At 39.4% G+C, this 15,392-nt stretch overlaps 1 protein-coding gene across 2 annotated transcripts in view; it reads left to right on the plus strand.

The window, feature by feature from the left end:
* The first annotated feature begins 9,277 nt into the window (after positions 1 to 9,277).
* SYTL5 (synaptotagmin like 5) overlaps positions 9,278 to 15,392 on the plus strand; it is a 110,323-nt gene continuing 104,208 nt past the window's right edge. For both annotated transcript variants that reach the window (XM_027534822.1, XM_027534823.1), the window contains exon 1: positions 9,278 to 9,754. In XM_027534822.1, the coding sequence (XP_027390623.1) occupies positions 9,636 to 9,754 (119 nt within the window). In that variant the 5' untranslated portion in view covers positions 9,278 to 9,635. The remainder of the gene's footprint in view (positions 9,755 to 15,392) is intronic.

The raw sequence follows: 15,392 nt of genomic DNA on the forward strand, positions 1-15,392 counted from the left end.
AACTGGACCTTATGAGATTATCCCCGAATATATGAAAAATGATCCTTTATTCCTTCCCCACAAACTTCACTTCCCAGTCTCTCCCTGGTCCTCCTGCCTGATCCTCCTCATTGTCTACATTACCTCTACCCTCTCAGACAATCACTGAATACTGATGTCTTTCAAAACACGCATTTAAAATAGAAACCTGACTGTGCTATTCCTTGTCTTAAAAGCATCCAACAGTTTGATGGCATGGGAGCAGTGTTCAGACTTTTTAAGGTCATGGAGCTCTTTCTTCAAATAAAACACTGCCAGAAAATCCAACTTATAGAAGAGATAAAAGTAGAGCTGCTGTTTGAAGCAGGGGTCGGTGCCACAGACTTGGCCATGCAACCTGCCTTGCTGTGTTTCCTAAGAAACGAGTCCACAAGACACAGTGTGGAAAACACTGGATAAAGTCCAGGTGATTTATTTGGCCATCAAATTCCTCCCTGGCTGGCTCTTTCCTTCCTTTTCCCTTTCCACCATGAACTCAGACCCCAGCCTTGGGATTATTCACTATTCCCTGGACCAGTTCTGTGTAGTTGTGGCTTTTCATATTTACCATCTTCACATCCCACAATGACCACTTTCCTTTTCCTCACTGTCCTTTTCTTTGTGTTCTCAAAGCCAAGTTGGCATTTATGACCTTTTTTAAAAATGTTTTCGTCTGTCTTCACTACAAAATAGACAAACTCTTTAGGAACAGAGCCCATGCTTTATTTATTTATGTATCCTCTAGATTCAGCATTTCATTGCATGAGCATTTATATGCTCTGTAACCCATTGTATCTGTTCTTTGGCTTTATTTTTTCCCACCCTGAACATGCCTTAGTGAATTAAGCATTATTTTAAAATTACATTTATTAACCACAAAACTATATGACACTACTCATTCATTGTAGAAACATGGAAATGAGCATTATAAAGAAGAAATTAAAATACAACTATAGTATAACTACCCAAAGATAAACTTAATATTTTGACTTCCTCCCATCCTTTTTTCCATATTTAGGTGTGTATTTATTTCATTTAACACATTTAGAATGTATATGTGTGTATGTGAATATTTATCTTTGTGTGTATTTATTGTAAAGACAGCACATTTTTAAGTAAACAATGCAGTATTGTTAGCTATGGTCACTGAGCTGTCCTGTAGATCCCTAGGAGTTATTCATCTAGCATAACTGGAACTTTGTACCCTTTGACCAATTTTGAAAGATTCAATTCATCCTCTAAAAAGGTTAGGGTTATGGTAAGAACCATAAAAGCTCAGATTTTTTCCTACTTTCAAGCTATAAAGTAGCTCTGTCAGTTTTATGTATGGTGGTTGGAGACACATGATCCTGGGTCAGATACAATGGATTTTATTATTATCAGGACAGCTAGTCTTGTGAGCTTCACGTTGGCATTGATTCCCCTTGCCCACAAGTGCCCTGATGGAAACTGTGTGCATGCAGTGGATTTGTGTAACAGCTGAGGAACCCTGAAAGTAGGGAATTCAACTTTTTTACAATGGACTGCAAGGAAATCTGCCCTTGGCCCTTGAGGGAGAGTTTTGCTTTTTGAAACAAATTGTAAGGGAATCTTCCCTCTGCTCCAAAGAGAAGCAGACTATGTCATTCACTAGTCACTCTACAAACAGTTCTGGAAGGATTGTCCAGAATAAAAGGCCAGTTAGTGCCTCTGCTCACAAGACATGTAAATATGGAAGAGCCCATGGAGAACTGTCTTTCAGCTACGAGTTGAACCTATTTCCACTTCCACCAATGGGGCATGAATATGCCCATTTCTACACACCCTCACCAAACATTGGATGACAGTGGATTTGCTTCTTTTTACGTTTTCATAATCTAATGAAAAACTAAAAAGTGTTTTCCTTGTCACAGTTTTCTTTTGAATGACCAAATAAGCTTTATTTCATATTTATATGAATTGCTTGTAAATTGCTAATACTATGGGTTACCTGTTCTTGTTTTTGCCCCTTATTTTACTGGTTCATTTTCCTGTGATTTAGGGGAGCTGTTTATACTTTCTATGTTATCCTTTTTCTGCTTTATATAGAAAAATCTTATTTCCCAGCTTGTCTCTTCTTTCTTTTTATTTATACTGGCTTCTTTTGTATAGATACTTAAAATTTATATATGGTCTGTTGTGTGAAACTTTTTTTGGCAATACAGGATTTTGTGGGTCTTGCTAGTTAAAAAGCATGTGGAGGAATTACCAGATATTATGGTACAAGTGTATCTACTAATTCCTTCAAATCTTTCTTTCTTGAATTTATTTAGGTTTATTCCTGACCAGTTTTTTATTAAAAAAAATAGACATAGTCTCCTCTTTAAAAATATCAAAACATGTGATGCCATGATTAAGAACAAACAATGTTAAATATCTTTTTCAAATTGAGGGTTCTGTGAAAATTCACAGTGAACATCAGAGCATTAAAGATTCTGATAAGTTGTGGAGTGCTAAGTGGTAAATAATTGCCCTGCCAATGCAGGAGATGCAGTTTGATCCATGGATTGGGAAGATTCCCTTGGGGAGGAAATGGCAATCCACTCCAGTATTCTTGCCTGGAGAATCCCATGGACAGAGAAGCCTGGGCGGCTGAAGTTCATTGGGTCGTAAAGAGTCAGACACGACTGAGCATGCAGGTTGTTCCATGGAAGCCCTGAGAGGTAGTCACTATCATGGTTAGAAGCAGGGTCCTTGAAACCAGACTGCTCTGAGTTACTTACTGACTGCATAATTTGGGGCATGGTAATTAATGTCCTTTGCCTTAGTTTTCTCATCTATAAAATGGGGGTATTGGAACTTATTTTGTGAGAGGGTCATGAGGATTAGTTGAATCATCTATGTTCTAGCTGTTTTTATTTTGGGACATTCTGAGGATGCTGTTCTTGGAGCATCATGGTAAAGCTGCTGGTCTTATTAGTTGACCATCCTACTGTTGCTCAGGGAATCAATACCATTTTGAAAAGAAATTCAACTACTGCACCCCTATGAAATGTGCCACACAGATATGTCCACGGGAGAAGAAACTGCTCAATTAAAAGTAAATGCTTGCAGTTCTGTAGCATTGGCCCTCAAATCTTTGAGGTTGTGTTCATAGTTAAGGAACTATTCATTTCTCTCCTCACAGCATCTTTATCTCTCTCTCAGTTCTAACCTCTTGATAGTCATGTGTAGTCCTCCCTGCTTCAGTGTTCTTCCCGGAGAATCCCAGGGACGGGGGAGCCTGGTGGGCTGCCGTCTATGGGGTCGCACAGAGTCGGACACGACTGAAGTAACTTAGCAGCAGCAGTCCTCCCTGCTTATCTATTTGAAAGATGCTCTCAAGTAAATTTTGCATATGCTATTTTGCTGGTTATTCTAAGCATCCTAAATATCCCTATAAGTGTGCTGAAAATTCATCTTGCTGTTGTGCTGTCAGTAACAGGCAACAGAAAATTAATTTTGTGTTAATTTCCTCACAAGAGTACTTCCAGAAACATACTATTTTTTTTCCAATTGATATGTAAGTATGTTTAGCTTTATAAAGAAGGATTCTGTGATACATTGTTCAATAACCTGGTTTTTTAACTTGACATACAGTATGTATGTTTCCACCTTGTTGTTGTTTAGTCACTAAGTCGTGTCCAACTCTTTGTGACCCTGTGGACTATAGCCCACCAGGCTCCTCTGTCTGTGGGATTTCCCAGGCAAGAATACTGGAGTGGGTTGCCAGTTAATTCTGCGTATTTCCACCTTAATATTACATAATATGTTATATCGATGTATCCATTTCCTGTGATCTGACATTGCTTCCAATTTTCAGCTATCAAGCAGCGCCCTGGCAAATCTCACAAGTTTCTTACTAGTCCTTAGGACACAGTTCATACTTGAAATTGGAGGGTCAAGTTCATGCACTCCTTGCCAGATCACCTCCAGTGATAAAAGTCTTGGAGTTAATGTCCTTCATATTGCATTAGAAACAGTTACCTGCCAAAGATCTAAGTTCTCATTGTCTCTATTTCATAACTATTATATTCCCTCTGGCAGTGCATTTTTTAAAATGAGCATTTTTTTTTCATGACTAGCTGGATTTATAACTAAATAACAATGCAACAAAAATTTTTTTCATCTCATAATCTTCTCAAGTGATGGAAGAAGCATAGCTAGAAACCGTCTTTACAAAGATAATTCTAGGGATAAGACTGGCTTATCACTTCCTTAGCAGTTAATCACAGTGTTTTATGGTTATTTGTTGAAGATGATAAAATGGTTAAAGGATTATTTGTGACAAGTCATTCTTCCTAGAGGTTTGAGACATCAATTACCCACCTGAGATTAGGAAATGTAATTCAATCATTTTAAAAGTAATTTACAATAATTCTAATTTCTAATGCATTTTTCTGTAGAAAATGATTCACAGTATCTCGGTTTGTCTGGGCTACAAAAAAAGCACCATAGATTGGATGGCTTAAACAAGAAACATTTATTTCTCACATTTTTCGAGACTGGGAAGTCCGAGAGGAAGGTGCTGGCATATTTGGTGTTCGGTGAACGCCCACTTCCAGGCTTTTAGATACTATCTTCTTCCTGTCTCCTTACATGGCAGAAGGGAGGAGGGAGCTCTCATCATTCACGAGGCCTCTGGTCTCTTGAGCTAATCACCTTCCGAAGGCCCCACCTCCAAACATCATCACATAGGGGCTTAGGTTTCAACGTATTAATTTTGAAGGGGCACATACTGTCTATAGCACACAGTGTAGTTGTCATCACAAATTCAGCTTTGCAAACTTTCATTTATCATGATCATTTCCCGACGTGTTTTCTTTCAATTCTTTTAATGAAATGTTCATACATACAGGAATGTTGAAAAGAAATACAGTAAACTCTCATGGACTTGCCAACCGGGTTCTGCTATTAACATTTTACCATATTTATTTCATCTCTATAGTTAATACTTTCTTTGAAAATTCTTTGAAAATAGGTTACAAATAATACACTTACCAACTGGATGCTTCTTTATGCACCTTCTAAGAATAAGAACATTTCAAAGAATATTCTTACTAATAACCACAATATTATTTTCATACTTAAAAGGATTAGTAATTTCATATTATCTAGTATCTGGTCCATATTCACATGTCCTCAGTGTCCTTAGAATGTTTTTCTTTTTTATAACTTTTGTTTTAAAGGATCTAATCTAAATAATCAAGCTTTTTGTATTGTATTTAGTTATTTGGTTATATGGCTCTTTGGACTCTTAATCTATAAGAGTTCATCCATTTTCTTCTTCTTCTTCTTTTTTTTTTTTTTGTCATTGACTTGGAAATGTGTTGGTTAATCCAGAATGTGAAGTACTCCCATTTTATATTTGTAAAACATACTATTTTTTTAAATGTGCATACATGTTTTTATTTATTTGGCTCTACCTGTCTTAGTTGTGGCCTGTGGGATCTACTTCCCCGACGGAGGATCGAACCCAGGCCCCCTGCATTGGGAGCACAGAGTCTTAGCCACTGGACAACCAGGGATGTCCCAAAACATACTATTTTTAAAGCTGCATTTCAAGTACCTCATAATGAAATTCATTCAGATATACCCTTTCCTTTGCCTACAATTCCAACCCTGATGAATTTTAAGTGTGTGTTACTCAAAACAGATGCTTTTAAAGAAACTTAGGTCTTTGCAGGATGTTGTGGGATTTTTTCCTTATTGCATTTTGTGTGGTACTGAGCAGAGGGAATGACCTGTCCGGAGTTATCTAGCAATAGAATGACATCCAAACCATCTGGTCCTCTTTTTAAATATTTAGCTTAGTTTGGCAAGGCTACTGGCCAGAGAGGGAAAATTCCATATCTGAAATGCTGAAGGAGAGAGATCTGTTTGTAAGTGAAGGTTTTGGAGAAGAAAATAAACATGAGTTCGTCCCTCCTGATTTTAACTAGTGTTCACTGGGTCCATTTAACTGAAAGAATGAGACTCAAAAGAGAATGAGACTCATCTCTAGATCAAATACACTCCTGATTAGTGTTATTCTTTTTTGTCACTTGGTTAAAATGTGTACATAGTGGGTAAGGGATTCAATAGCAGAGGATATGAACTAGCTTAACACAGTCATCCAAAAATGGTACATATTGGGACTTCCCTGGTGGTCCAGTGGTTAAGAGTCATTGCCCCTCCAATGCAGGGGGCGTGAGTTTGAACCCTGGTCTGGGAACTGAGATCTCACATGCTGTGTGGCACAGCCAAAAAATAAATAAATAATACAAAAATGGTACCTACTTAAATAAATTAATTACAGCCCAGATGCTGGTCCTCCAAGGGTTCAGAAATGTGATTTGGTTAGCATACAGAGAGCAGATCAGACATGGGTTCAAACTAAACTAGACACAGAGGGTTCCTTTGGGAGGACCAGGACATCCATTTCTTGAAGGGAGAGCTCTAGGGGAAGCCAATTGCAACCAGAAGTCTCCAGAAGAAAGTTAAACTCAAGCAAGAGTGAAATAGTTGTCTGCTTTGAGGTATTGATGACATGAGACATGAAAATTTGCCAGACTGAGTCCTCATCACCCAACATGGAGCATGTACTATTGGGAACAAATAGTTAACTTTCACTTGGGGGCCCAAATACTTCTGCTCGGGTCTGAGTCTGGCTGGGCACCGTCAGCATGTAGCTCTCTGGATCTCCTCTGTCTTGTTCCACGCTCATTGTCTCATCTTCTCCATCCTGTGTTTTTCCAAAAGGACTGGATGCCCAGCATTTTGATTCCATGTTACTAAATGATACAGTCCCATCCTGCCTTCTGGAGGAAACATCTTGATTTTCTTGATAAAATTTTGGCTATTTCTGATCTCCTTGGTCATTCATTTATAAATCATTTCTATTAGTCCAAGTATAGATGGGTAAAAATCCATTCAGGGCTAATTTCGTTAAACTCTTACTGACTAATTTCATTTTTCTTATATCCATGTTTGATTTCCCATCTTCTCTGTCACCATCCTGCGATAGCCCCATGGTGTTACTCCACCCCTCCCTCTTTTCTCCTCAGTAGACTCTTGGACTTTTAGAAGGCAGACTTGCATATACTTAAGCCCAAGGCAAGAATAACCAGAAGCCTCAGGTCAAGCATTTTTATAGCTTCCAATCTTCTGAATGAATTCTAAATACAATTCTATTGAAGAGTCACATAGGGCATTCTAATCTGACATTGCAAATACACAGTATGTGTTAAGTGAACCTGGCTGTGATGATAACATATTCATTATCTGAGTTACCAAGTGCTTTTCCTATTTTTACCTGAAAATAGATGGAGACACAGAAGGGGCAGAAACAACAGCTGTGCTATTTATCTGAGAGAGACTGCATCTGATGGAAAAACCAAACCTTTCTATGTCTATGGGTCTATTTCTGCTGTGTAAATAAACTCGTTTACCAAAGGGGAAGGGTAGGTAGGCATTGATTAGGAGGATGGGATTAACATACACACTACTATATATAAAATGGATAACTTAACAAGGACCTAGTGTATAGTGCAGGGAATTCTACTCAATATTTGGTAATAACCTATATGGTAAAATGATCTGAAACACACACACAATCACTGTGCTGTACCCCTGAATCTAACATGATATTGTAAATCAGCTATGTCCTCAGTTTCTTAGTCGTGTTGGAGTCTTTGTGACCCCATGGATTGTAGCCCACCAGGTTCCTCTGTCCATGAGATTTCCCAGGCAAGAATACTGGAATGGGTTGCTATTTACTTCTCCAGGGGATCTTCCCAACCCAGGGATCTAACCCACACCTCTTGTGTCTCCTGCATTGACAGGCAGTCTTTGCCACTAGTGCCACCGTGTTTTTTTTAAAAAGCCTAAACCTTTCTGATGAGCCCCATTTACTCTTAACCTTGTTATTTCCTTTTCATGTCAATCTTGGCATCCTCTGAGCCTTACAGCCTTTAGGACTTTGGAAATGGGTTAAAGGCCTGCAGTATATTTAAAGAGTCTACTACACTCACTGAGATCTGGTCAGTTTCCCCCAAGTGGAATCGCTCTTGTTCTGTGGGAAGCAGTTCAGTTCTAGGTCATTTCAGCAAGGTTCTGGTTTCATTATACTATGCAGAGAACAAACACATGGGAACTTTGGAAAGTTAAAGAGGCCCTGGACTAGAGCCTGTCCTTTCAGATCTGAGAATTTGAGGTCAATCTGAACTTATGGTAACTGGGAGACCCCAAAGCAGTCTAGGAGTAAGTATCTAGTTGCACTTGGAAATCTGGCTAGAATCAACCAAACCAAGTGTCACATGCATGTAGATTGTAGTTCAGAGACCTAGAGGGAGGCTGAGGAACATTGTCGTGGGATGATGCCAAATCCCAAAACCCAGTAGGGCATGCTAAGAGCTATCATTCTTAAGGGGATGCACAGAGAGAACCGAGGTACCAAGCCAATGAAAGAATGTGCTCAAGAATTAATATGAAGGAGAGGGTCTGGTGAGCTTATGTTGACAAAATGGGAGTCTTAAAACAACTATCTTGCAGTATGTAATATAGATCTGGTATAATTCACAACCATGTACGTCATAAGATATAAACCTACATTGAGAATAAAATGTCACCCAGTAGTTGAAGTTCCTGTGTTCTCTGATTGCATCTCTGAATTTCCCATGAATTTCCTTGTATTTATACTATGAATGTTTGTGGCCTTAAACTAGATGTAATGTCTTTGAAAATTAGTTCTTTCATGCATAAGCTGTTCATATTATTCTGCATGAATTCTTCTGCAAGTGTTTTCATTCAACATTATGTTTGTGAGAGAAATTTAGGTTGATACGTGCAGCACTGGTTCATATTTGTTTTGTTAGTAGTGTTTTCTTATGTTGTGGTTCTAGTTTCGGGGAGGGAGGGTGGGAGGGCAGGATGGAGCCTCTTAAGGGACCTGTCCTGTTGTGGACAGTCCAGGCTGTCCTAGTGACCCAGTACACCCATGGGTCAGCTGTAAGGGTGGTGACAGGATCTGGCTGGTAGAGGATGCTCGTTATAATGGAAGAAACTGAATTGGCATAGAGAACTTGGAATCAACGAAATATAAGTAACTCTTTGATGCTGTAGTAAGTACAATAGATATCTCATCAGTGCCTGTTTACAGATTGAAAAGTGGTGTTTGGGTTAGGTACATCACTGTTTCGAATACTAGACACATTTACAAGTGCTTTGGGGAAAATCACCTAATTAATTTTTCTTTCCTTTGTTCCCTCCACCTTTGCAGTATTTTCTGGATTCCGTCCCAGCAGATCTGTTTTCTGCTCTGTAGCTTCCTGGAGTAACGCTAAGCATCATTAGGGGAACTCAGCTGCCATTGGACTGTATATCAAAACGAAGGCTTTGGAGATCTTTTCAGTTAAAACAATAATGAATTTCTTGAAATGTAATCCCAGTGGAGCTTGTTTTCTGTGTTGCCTGGAAGAATCCTTACCTACCATCATCAGATCTTCAGAGACCTCATAAAAGCTTCTGTTCATCAAGCAACTGAGTGACTCTTGAGATATTCACGGGGACCTTAAGAACTGCGGGTATCAATTTACCTGGAAAATTCAACCACTGCCACTCAGGGCTACTGCTGAAATACCATGTCTAAGAACTCTGAGTTCATCAACTTGTCATTTTTATTAGATCATGAGAAGGAGATGATCCTGGGAGTCCTAAAGAGAGATGAATATTTGAAAAAAGTAGAGGACAAGAGAATAAGGTAATATTCTTGAACTTGTCTGCCTTCCTTGACTGTTTTCTATTTTTTGGAAACAATTTAGATCAGAATTGGGGCAACTCCAACCACACTAGAGACCAGTGTAGGTCAGTGTCTTCATGGATTCCAAACAATAGCATAGATATTAGAAAACATCTTTGGCACTTTATCATTTCGCCAGAAAGAAGGTTGGAATTGAGTGGTAAATATGGTGTTGATGAGGATGTTCGTTTGCCAGTGACATCATAATTTGTAGTTAAGTGGAAGGACTGCCCAGGTTTGAGTACCAGCCCTGGGATGTACTAGTTGTGTGACCTTGAATCAGTGACTCAACTTCTCTATACCTTGGTTTCCTCATCAAAACAGCAGGGGTAGGTATAGCACTCATCTTATAGGGCTGTTGCAAAGATTAAGGAAGATAATGTGTAGTGCCTGATACTTCAGTGCACAGTAATTTTTATCTATTATTTGTATAATATCTTTCTTTGGTCAGTCTTAGTGGAAATTTTTATCGACCAGAGCTGTGAGAGGAAGGGTGTCTGGAAACTGATAAGTTCGTATTGTATCCCAGAAATCATTTGAATTTTTTGAAATAAGTTTCTGTGTGAGGAAAGTTGAGTAATGTGGACAGAATTGAGTTTCACATGGGTTGTAGGCAGGGTTGATATTTAGCCGAATCCCTAGGTGTGGCCTCATCTGTGTTTCAGCCAGCATCCATTCTGATTGGTTACATCATCAGTTCCCAATGATCAAAGCATCATTCTGATTGGTTACTATGTTCATTATGATTGGTTGCTGCCTGACCTGTCCTGCTTGTTAAATGTATTTGGTTATTATGTCTCATGGAGAAGGCAATGGCATCCCACTCCAGTACTCTTGCCTGGAGAATCCTATGGACGGAGGAGCCTGGTAGGCTGCAGTCCATGGGGTCCCTAGGAGTCGGACACGACTGAGCGACTTCACTTTGACTTTTCACTTTCATGCATTGGAGGAGGAAATGGCAACCCACTCCAGTGTTTTTGCCTGGAGAATCCCATGGACAGAGGAGCCTGGTGGGCTGCCCTCTTTGGGGTCGCACAGAGTTGGACACGACTGAAGCGACTTAGCAGCAGCAGCAGCATTATGTCTCACCCCTGAGTAGAGGGACAGAAATAAGCAGAGTTCCTTCCTCAGTCCCTGTCTACTGTGTAACATGTAGTTTTGTGTATCAAGTATCTCCGAAAACTGCAATCAGAAGCTTATGTTTGTTTTACTTGAGAAAACACATCATAAGATTACCCTTATATGTTGCAAAAATATTCAATGTGCCTAAAGGAACTAGGATGCTTAGAATTGGAATGACATTGAAATATTCTTGATTGATGCTTATTTCATAATGAAGAGCTCAGAGTTTTTATTTTCATTATTCTAAGGCATTCAGCTAATCTTAAAGGCTTTGATGAAATATGCTGTACTTTTTCTAAGCCTAGAATTCAGGTGGCAGTGAAATCCAGTTAATAATGATTTTAAAGAATTCCAAAGTGATATTTTTGGCATTGATAGTCCAGTCTTGAAAAGTGACTAAATTTTCTAATGGCATTGAAAAAGTTCTATTGTTTATGGGAGACAGGGTACTAAGGAGTTATTGATAACACTCTCTGGGGAATTAAAAATCACTCTGTTCAGGAAAAAGCAATTTAATAATCAGATCCCAGGAAAGACTGAAGTACAGTGAACAGGACTTTGTTCAGAATATTTGTTCCTGTCATTCTCAGTAACTTTTAGTAATGATCTAGTATACTCCCTCTTTTTCTCTCCCTTCCCTTGCCTTCTTTCCTTATTCTCTGTAATGGAAATTTGGCCAAATCATGTAATATACAATAGAGCTATCAAGAATAAACATTGATTCCCTGGCTCTTTAAACATTGGGAGGACAGCAGAAGAAAGACTTTTACAGACCTAAGAGATGTTATTATAGAAAAAAAATTTTTTTGAAAGAGGCAATGTCATTCCCTTCCTTAATAACAACACTGTCTAATATTTAGTGCAGGTTTTTGCTGCACTGACTGTGTTAGATGCTCTGTCTCATTTTATTGTGAGCTATCAAGATAGGAGCCCAGACGAAATGACTCAGGCTCTGTCCCTCTTCACAGCTTCCTGTATTGAGAAGCCATGCCAAAGTGGGTAGTGCGGTGTTTCAAGTACATTGCTGTCAAATCACCCATCTCCGTTTGCAAATTCAAATCTTAGTTACACCATGAAGTCTTATCATCACTTTAGACTAACTGCCTGTATAGATCTAGGTTCCTCAATTGACAGAACAGAAACAATAACAGTAGCTACCTCATGAGCTTGTTGTAAGGATTAAATAAGGTAATATTACCAAGAGCCTAGAACAAGACTGACTTACAGTAAGCACTTAATAATGGCTGGCTAAAATCATTAGGGCTTATTGCTGGTTTGTGTTGCCCTTGATCTTGTGAGTTGTTGTGAACACCATCACTCCAATCCTTTACAGCCCCTTTGCTGGATTTGTGCTCTTATCTCCCAGTTTCCACGTGCTTTACTTCTAAAGACTGGCACCTTCCACCTTCTTTGGAGGACTACCTTTGGGTGGCTGGAGTAGCCCATAGGTGTAAAGAACCACATGTACCAGATAAACTTGCATTTTTGTCCCCACTGGGTTGCCCCAAGCCAATGGCTCATGGGTATAGAAACCTCTTGCCTCCAGACTCTGCAATACAACTACTTTTTTCCCCAAATTTTTATTGGATGAGTATTGCTTTACAATGCTGTGTTAACTTCTATTGTACATCAATGTGAATCAGCTGTATGTATACATATATCCCCCCACCTTGAGCCTTCCTTCCACCGCACCCCCCACCCCCACCACCTCACTCATCGAGGTCATCACAGAGTACTGAGCTAAGCTCCCTGTGCTATACAACAGGTTCCCTCTAACATTCTATTTTACACATGCTAGTGTATATATGTCAATCCCCATTTTCACAAGTCCATTCTCTAGGTCTGTGTCTCTATTCCTGCCCTGCAGATAGGTTGCAATGCAGCTTCTGCTTCAGAGCTCCCCATGGGATCATGCTGAGACTGGCCTGTCACTATAAGTCACACCCTTCCTAACCTCCCTTCTCTTCCCTTTCCTCCTTCTCCTACTCCCTTCTGCCCTTCTCCCTCACAGGTTCCTCCTGAGAGCAGTTCATAAGTCACACGCATGGGTATCTACATCTCCAAGTTCCTCAAAAACCCAACCAGGAGATTAGTCAGACCAGGCAGTGAACTTAGTTAATTTTCTTCTATATCCTCCAAAATCATCAACACAAAGAATTTATGGTGTGGCAGATTTTATTGTAACAGTAAACATTGATGCTAGCTTTTACAACCATTGTTTTCACTAGGCTACAGCGGTGCGTGTTGGTACTTTGTTGGAGTCTGGAGGGATGAGTAAGTTATGATGAATAAGATAGAAAGTGAAGGAATGGTTTCACAGAAGAGCTAACATAAGGCTTCTGTTTGGGAGGTTAGATGGTTTGACAGAGTCCTTCCACCTCTAGGAGATTTTCTTTTGTAATTTTATGTATTTATTTATTTGGGGGAGTTCTGGGTCTTCATTGCTGCGCGGGCTTTCTCTAATTGTGGCGAGCAGGGGCTACTCTTCCTTGCGGTGCATGAGCTTCTCATTACAGTGACTTCTCTTATTGCTGAGCACAGGTTCTACAATGCACAGGCTTCAGTCATTGTGGCGCATGGGCTCAATAGTTGTGGCTCCTGGGCTCAAGAGCACAGGCTCAGTAGTTGTGGTGCATGGGCTTAGTTGCCCATTGAAGCCCCCTTCTATAATATCTTATAGCAACTGAACATTAGCTTTTAGATCTGTGACAACTTAACCTTAGATTAAATCATTTGTCCAGCTGGTAAAGATCAGAGCCCATGTTCTCTCATTGCATAATTGCTTTCTTTCCCCCAATGCTTTGATGCTTTTGCGGAACTGCACCTATTCTGACCCTGTTGAAAGCCCATCCGCAGCTTTACTAATAGTTGTCAGAGAAACGGAACAGAACAGAAAACAGTTCTATAGTCTGGTATTTACTGACAGCTCTAACCTACAAGCTATATAATATATAATACAACTTTTATTTAAGTGTTGCTCTTATACAACAAAAACTAACAGGAGTTTCTTATGTGGTTCTACCATTTATGCTGGTTGAAAACCAAAGTGTAAGCACATAATGCCGAGTTCCACATAGGGAGCTCAGCTGAGATGGGCCACCAGGCAAACAGGAATTAGTGTCATCAAAAGACCACAGTGCCCAGCCTGGGAACCCTATGGCTTTGTCTTTAAGTGTTTGATTCCATCATTTTCCAGCACAATGGTGGAAGAAAGAGGAGGACGGAGAGACAAAAGGGGAGAGTGCATTTAAATTAGCTGTTTGGAATCCTTCAGATAAGCTAAATATTTGGTTCAAATGGATTTGAAGCGATTTCAAGAATTACCCATTCACCCAGGAAGTAAGGGCAACCAGTAAGTGCCAAACAACAGTATCTTCTTAATACTCTACAAATGTTTGATCTATTGGGCTGTTTGTTTTTTCAAATCTTATCACTGCCACTAAGAATGAAATTGGTTTGACCTTCTCAAGAGCCTAAAGACACACTGTTCCCATTAAACACCAGGAGAACTATTGGAGTGGACTTCTAGTTTGGTAAACATCTTGTTTTTTTCCTAGTATTAAATAGAATTGCCACAAAGCTTAATAGATTAACAGAAACTCTCAGCATGAACATCCTTGTTTTCTAATAGAATCCAAACTCTTAGTGAGTCACAGAGACCTGGGGGAAAATATCTGACTCTGCCTTAAACAAATTTAAAACCTTAGGGGTTTTCTCACTAAATACCTTATTAATCCCAACATATATACACACATAGGGAAACTAAGTTAATTTTGATTCTATACCATTTTCCTTCAAGTGATTCATATTGTAAGTCTCATCATAGGCACAGGGCCACAAATACCTGATATTTGATGACATTTCAAACCATAGATTGTCTAAATAATTATACTTACACTTGTCAGACTGGATATTGTTTTTGTTTGAAATAATACAGTCACCATAGTCATGAGTAAAATTGTTACCTATGTAGATCTGTAAGTATTCATATATGTGTATATAAATATATGTGTGTGTATATGTCTTAACACACACACAGTTGACCCTTAAATAGTGCAGGGGTTAAGGGTTCTCAACCTCCCTATTAAAAACTAGAGACATCACTTTGCCTACTAGAGTCTCTATTTTCAAAGCTATGGATTTTCCAGTAGTCATGTACGGATGTGAGAGCTGGACCATAAAGAAGGCTAAGTGCCGAAGCGTTGATGCTTTCAAACTGTGGTACTGGAGAAGACTCTTGAGAGTTCCTTGGACAGCAAGGATATCAAACCAGTCAATCCTAAAGGAATCAGTTCTGAATATTCATTGGAAGGACTCCAATACTTTGGCCACCTGATGTAAAGAACTGGCTCATTGGAAAAGGTGCTGATGCTGGGAAAGATTAAAGGCAGGAGGAAAAGGGGATGGCAGAGGATGCGATGGTTGGATGGCATCATTGAGTGAATCATTTTGAGCAAACTCTGGGAGATAGTAGAGG

Source organism: Bos indicus x Bos taurus, chromosome X, assembly GCF_003369695.1.
Source record: "Bos indicus x Bos taurus breed Angus x Brahman F1 hybrid chromosome X, Bos_hybrid_MaternalHap_v2.0, whole genome shotgun sequence".
NCBI lineage: Eukaryota > Metazoa > Chordata > Mammalia > Artiodactyla > Bovidae > Bos > Bos indicus x Bos taurus.